Source organism: Neophocaena asiaeorientalis, unplaced genomic scaffold (assembly GCF_003031525.2).
Source record: "Neophocaena asiaeorientalis asiaeorientalis breed wild unplaced genomic scaffold, Neophocaena_asiaeorientalis_V1.1 scaffold82, whole genome shotgun sequence".
Lineage (NCBI taxonomy): Eukaryota > Metazoa > Chordata > Mammalia > Artiodactyla > Phocoenidae > Neophocaena > Neophocaena asiaeorientalis.
The window spans coordinates 9920072-9926703 of record NW_020173068.1 but is presented as its reverse complement, the minus strand read 5'-3'; the positions used below and the strand labels follow the sequence as shown (position 1 = coordinate 9926703).

The 6632-nt window shown below is 47.0% G+C and overlaps 1 protein-coding gene across 2 annotated transcripts in view; it reads right to left on the bottom strand.

Annotated features, from left to right (window-relative positions):
* PPP1R16B (protein phosphatase 1 regulatory subunit 16B) overlaps positions 1 to 6632 on the bottom strand; it is a 103213-nt gene that overhangs the window by 73098 nt on the left and 23483 nt on the right. For both annotated transcript variants that reach the window (XM_024743087.1, XM_024743086.1), the window contains exon 2: positions 2619 to 2969. In XM_024743087.1, the coding sequence (XP_024598855.1) occupies positions 2619 to 2868 (250 nt within the window). In that variant the 5' untranslated portion in view covers positions 2869 to 2969. The remainder of the gene's footprint in view (positions 1 to 2618; positions 2970 to 6632) is intronic.

Below are 6632 nucleotides of genomic sequence, written 5' to 3'. Positions count from 1 at the left end.
AGGAAGGAAGGAAGGGAGGGAGGAAGGGAGGAAGGGAGGGAGGGAGGAAGGAAGGGAGGAGGGATGGATGGGACTTTTTACATTTCTATGTAGTTTGATTTTTACCAGAAGCATGTATTTGGGTTCTTAAAAACATTAAAGTCTTGAAAAACAAAAAACAAAAACAAAAACCAGAGGGAAAAGTGTGTTAAAATGATCACCACGCTGGTGCAGGGTTCAGGGTCACTTTTCAAAGAGCCGTGACATCCAGGATCTTGTCTAATTCTTGCTACACCCCCTTGAGGGCAAGCGTTCAAAACCCCTTTTACAGATTAAGAAACCGGACCGGAGAGGTGAAACAAGCTGTTCAAGGTCACATGCAGGGCCGAGGGGCCCCTGGACCTTGGACCCAAGCCCAGCACTCTTTCTAACCTGTACCCGTGGGAGCGCACCGCGGTGCGGGCCAGGGGGCGGGGCCTGGGGTGGGGAAGCGGAAGGCTGGGGGGAGGCACGGATGCTCCGAAGCAGCCTGTCGTCCAGCTCACAGAGCCTCTGAAAAGCCCCTTCAGCGAGGGGAAAGGGGCCTCAGTCAGGGGAGAAGGGGGTGGAAGATGAGTGTGAAAGGAGGGCTGATGCAGCGCCGCCCACGACAAAATCAGACGTCATGACGTGCCACCCACTGAGTGGGAGGGACCCGACGCGTCACCCGGCAAATGACACGTGGGAAGTAGCCTCGCAGGGCCACATCCCTGGAGCCTTAGATTTCACGCCTCTCTCACAGGGGCTGCTCACCCGAGGCTCTGGCTGCGCTTTTTGCAGCCGAGGGTTCCGAGAATGCCTCTCTACTCAGTTGCCACAGCTCTCTGTAACCAGGGCAGAAAGGGGAGTGTGCTTCTCAGAGGGTTCTAGAACCTGAGGACCCTAATACTCTTGTAAACCCTAATACTCTTTGGACTGGTAAATGCCTCCACCCCTCAGTTCTTTTATTGGCTGCTTTAGCACCAAGTGTCTGGGTCGGGGGGTGGGGGTGGCGGGTGTGGAGACAGGAGGCCAGAGGGACCCAGGAAACATGGCTAGGTCCCTCCAAGGACAGGCAGAAGGGATTCATATACAGGGAGGGACCAGAGCCTGCTGAGGGGAACACAGGATGCATGGACACATCTCAGCTGGACAGTGAACAGGCGTGACCCCTCAGAGCATGCTCAGAGAAGAGGGCTTTGGCCAAATCACTGATCCTCTGTTCACTCTTACAATGGGGAGCAAACCCACAAGGCCATGAAGCCAGGGACAAGAGCCTGGATCCTGGGAGTTCTGATTCCAGCTCTCCTCCCTTGGTCAAGTTTCTGAACCTTGCTGGGTCCCAGTTTCCCCATCTGTAAAATGGGTATTATTTTTTTTTACTTTATTTTATTTTTTATTTATTTTTTTTTTTTACATCTTTATTGGGGTATAATTGTTTTACAATGGTGTGTTAGTTTCTGCTTTATAACAAAGTGAATCAGTTATACATATACATATGTTCCCATATCTCTTCCCTCTTGCGTCTCCCTCCCTCCCACCCTCCCTATCCCACCTCTCCAGGCGGTCACAAAGCACCGAGCTGATCTCCCTGTGCTATGCGGCTGCTTCCCACTAGCTATCTACCTTACATTTGGTAGTGTATATATGTCCATGCCTCTCTTAGCTCACCCTTCCCCCTTAAAATGGGTATTATTATACCTGCCTCCTTGGTATCATGATGTCTGGATCATAAGACACATAATAACAATAACTAAATAAATAAAATATAACAAGTACAGCGTATCCATAAAATCTGGAAACAGATTATATGAATGCATATATGTGTTCATATTTATTTATTTATTCACCCGTTTTACAGAGTGAAAATGTCCTAGACAACATTGTGTACATTCATCTCTGTTTCTAGACTTGCTGGACACTCTTTAAATAAATGTAATTTTATACAAGTATAATTTTATATAAATGTATATAAATATAATGAAATAAAATATAGTAACAATATAATAAACTAAAACATACTAATCACTTACACAGGAGGGACCATGTCAAGGACTTGCAGGTTTTCTCTATTTTGGTGTTCACAGCAAGCCCTGGAGGTGGATACTATTATTATCCCCATTTTACAGAGGCAGAAACTAAGGTACAGGGAGCGGAAAAGATTTGGCAGGGTCACCCAGGGGATAATTTGCAAAACCAGCTTGAGACCTGGGTCGTCTAACCTCAGAGCCTATGCTGTTCTCCACCCCTCTAAACCATCTACCTCTAAAGTGAAGACGGAATAAAGGGGACCAGCAGACAGTTCTGCCGTACAGAGGAGGAGCTTAGGAAATGCAAAGTCCTGTGAGTACTGAGCTCCTGGAGGAGAGAAACCAAATCCAACTGGCTCACCACCATATCTGGAATAGTAATGCACAAGATGTAGGTTGACAGTCAATATTAGTGGGAGGGAAGGAAAATGAGTATTCATTAGCCAAAGGCTGGTATTCTTGTTTTCAAAAAGAAGCCTCAGATTTCAGAGCCCTTCCCAGACCCACCCTGCTCTCCCCTCCACTGGCAAAGAACCCAGAATCCAAGAGGTCCAGATAGCCACACACCAACCAGGACCAGGAGTGACCTACCTTCCTCGGCGTCGTTCCTAAGCGAGGCCTCCAGCAGGGCCACGCTGGCCTCGAAGGACACCTTCTTTCGCCGGCCGCCCGTGCTGCGCTTCCGTTCATGCTTGCGCTTGCGATGCTGCAGGTCCTGCTCATACTGCGCCCACTTCTTCAGCTGCTGGGCCCGGCGCTTCTGGGCGGCGCGCAGCCGCTCCAACGTGGGCACCTTCTCCAGCAGCTGCAGCTCGGTTAGCAGGTCCACGTGGGTGGCCATGGCCTCCGCGCCTCCCCGCGCCCTGGCTGGAGGCTAGCACAGCGCGCCGGGGGCCGGGGCAGCATGGGGGCTCCTGCGGGGCTGGGGCCGCATGCTGGAGCCTGTGGCGGGGAAGGGGAGAGACACACATGGACATGCTTGTCAGGCTCAAAACTCCGATCTGATGATGTCACCCGGCCCCATTTTCCAAACGCTTTTTTCCCCCTATTTTATTATTTTTATTTTTATTTATCATTATTATTATTTTTGTGTGTGGTACGCAGGCTTCTCACTGTTGTGGCCTCTCCCGTTGCGGAGCACAGGCTCCGGACGTGCAGGCCCAACGGCCATAGCTCACGGGCCCAGCCGCCCTGCGGCATGTGGGATCTTCCCGGACCAGGGCACGAACCCGTGTCCCCTGCATCGGCAGGCGGACTCTCAACCACTGCGCCACCAGGGAAGTCCCTTTTTTTTTTAAATTGAGATATAAATGACCTATGACATTGTGTAAGTTTCAAGCGTACAACATGTTGATTTGATATACTGCAATATGATTACCACTGTTAGCTAAAACCTCCATCACGGTCACATAACAATCCTTGCTTTCGAGTGGTCATATTGTAATTTCATATAAGGTTGTTCTATTGTTATAACACATACGGGTTTATTTTTATAACATAGAAGGGGTTTATTGTTAGTTTTAAAGGAATGAGGATTATATTTTAAATGTCTCAGTATTAATTACAAAATAGGTTAATATTGACAGATATAATCTACATAAATGAAAGCTCGTTGGGAACCTTAATCTTAAGAGTATAAAGGGGTCCTAAGACCCACAAATAGCTGCTGAACTACTGGGACCTAGAAAACCTTAGTTGAAGTTTTCCTCTTTGAAGTTTTCCTCTTTGGATGACTTTTTTAAAAAAATTCACACCTCTTGCTCTCATCAGTTCTTGGGCGACATGAGATCAACAAAATTTCAGTGTGAAGCCAAGTGGGTGCTGTCTTCCTGTAAGCGCAGACCCTATGGGCTCTCAGATGCAGAAGGAAAAGGTCTTGGAACAACTTGAGCCTTTCTAAGCCTGTTTTCCCACCTGTTAAATTTTGTATCCACCTCCCAGAATTTACAGGATGTTCAAGGAAGAAAGAGCTGACGAAAAAAAGTTACACCAAAGAGAAACAAGTTATCGCAAAGAGAAACAGCTTGGAGGAAGAAAAGCAGGGACACGTAAACGCAGCACATCTGGGAACCCATGGGGGCAAGGCTGGTGGAAGATTGCAGGATGCTGGGTACAGGTCTACATTTACGTGCTGTGGAAATGCTATCATAAAGGGGATCAGCACAGCACGGGGCTTCAGCAAGTGATCGTTAATCTCCTGGGTTCCCTGCTTCACTCTGGAGCTGCTGGTCCTCAGGAGGCTAAAGACCAGAATTCAGCCTTCAGCTGGACCCTCAGGAGCTCAGAATGTTCTTCAGGTCTCTCCCTGAAGAGACTGGAGCATACACAGGAGGAATGGGGAAGGGGTTGGCTTGGCAATATTCAGAGGGCAAAGGCTCCTGGGGTCTGAGTGGACCTGATCTCAAGGATAAACATAAGCCAGGGACTTCCCTGGTGGCACAGTGGTTAAGAATCCACCTGCCACTGCAGGAGACACAGGTTCGAGCCCTGGTCCAGGAAGATCCCATACGCCACGGAGCAACTAAGCCCATGCGCCACACCTACTGAGCCCGCACGCCACAACCACTGAAGCCCTCGCGCCTAGAGCCCGAGCTCCACAACAAGACAAGCCACCGCAATGAGAAGCCCGCATACTGCAGCGAAGAGTAGCCCCCATGTAGCAGTGAAGACCCAACGCAGCCGAAACTAAATAAGTAAATAAATGTATTTTTTAAAAAAAGGATAAACATAAGACAATGGCAAGACTCAGCAGGAAACAAGCAAACTGCCCTTGGTTGCCTTTTGTTTTGTTGAGTATCTTGCAATGCTTTTTCAATTAGTTAAACTTTTAATTTTGACATAATTATAAATTTACACACAGTTGTAACAAATAATGTGGAACGATCCCGTGCAAACTTTACCTAGTTTATCCCAAAGGTAACATCTTGCAAAACTACAGTACAGTGTCGAAACCAAGAACCTGACATTGATACCACCTATCAATCTATTCAGATGTCCCCAGTTTTATATGTACTCATTTGTATGTATGTGTGTTTAGTTTTAAGCAATTTTGTCACAAGTGTAGGTTTGTGTATCCACCACCAGAGTCAAGATACAAACAGTTCCATCACACAAGGATCCCTCATCCCCCCTCCCAATGCACTCCTGTCCTTGCCCTTGTCAATCACTAATCTATTCTCCATCTCTTGAATTTTGTCACTTCAAAAATGTTATATAAAATATTCGGACAGTGGGTAACCTTTTGGGATTGACTTTTTTCACTCAACATCCCTTGAGATTCATCCAAGTTGTTTTGCAGAACAGTAGTTCATTCCTCTTTGGTTGCTGAGTGGTACCCCCACTTTATGGATGTGCCCCAGTTTGTTTATCCATTCACTCATTGAAGAGCATCAGGGTTGTTTCTAGTTTGGGGCTAATACATTCATGTACAGGTTTTTGTGTGAACATAAGTTTTCAATTCTCTGGAGTAAATATCCAAGAGTACAAGTTTCATAAGAAATTGTCAAACTGTTTTCCAAAGTGGCTGTACCATTTTTTCATTCCCACCAGCCACGTGTGAGTGATCCAGTTTCTCTGCCAGAATTTGGCGTGCTCACTGTTTTTTAGTCATTTAGATAGATAGTCCTTTTTAAAAGTAAGGAGCTCAGAAGAGTTGAATTCACAACCATGCTGTATCATCATGACGGTCAGAACTCACTGGGAGCTAGTGGACCACATATTTACTTTCCCCCACTTCTTCAAAGAATCAAACAGTGAAACCTGCCCTGTGATGAGTCCTGGTTCAGAGATGGGTTGAGGATCAGCTCTGCCTTCTGGGAAACCCAAGTCTGCCTGTCTGTCATCTATCTGTAAACTAATCTAATCCTTCTGATGACCTAATGAGATAGGTACTATTATCATCCCCATTTCACAGATAAGAAAACTGAGGCACAGAGAGATTAAGTAAACTACCCTACATCACACAGCTAAAAAATGGAAGACCTTTTCTGCCTAAGGTTATCAGAAAAGGCTCTCCAGAGTAGAAGGCAACTGAGTTGAATCTCCAAGGATGAGTAGTGCACCAGGTGAAGAGGGAAGACATGGGAGCTTGGCAATGTACAAAGGCATGGGGAGGTGCTGGACACCATGGAGGAAATTCTGGGAACCAACACGCACAAACATGGCTGGAAGTGGATGGGACTGCCCAGCCCAATGGGAACAGAAGTCTTGTGGGAAGCAGTGAGCAACCTGTGGTACAAGGCCAGAGAACCAGAAAGTCCCCTGTGGTCCACATCATGTTTGTGTGTTTGCTTGGTTGGTTTTTGGCCCACACCATGATTTACAGAATTGTCATTCATTGCTAACTTTTAAAACTTGAAGATTTTATATCCAAAATCAGATTTTCAGCCTTTCTTAGAACATCTCAGTACCTGGCCACACTGGGCTCACGTGGCAATTATCAGCAGGTCTGGAGTAGGACTGTCCCCTTTAGATGGGGCCCATCTAATTTCCCATAGTCCCCACTACCCCCCCCATTACTCCCACCTGACCTCCTTCACTAACTGGCAGCCCTTGCTAGCTCCTATGGTCATTTCAATTTGCAAGCCCTGCCTTAGGCGGAATGAG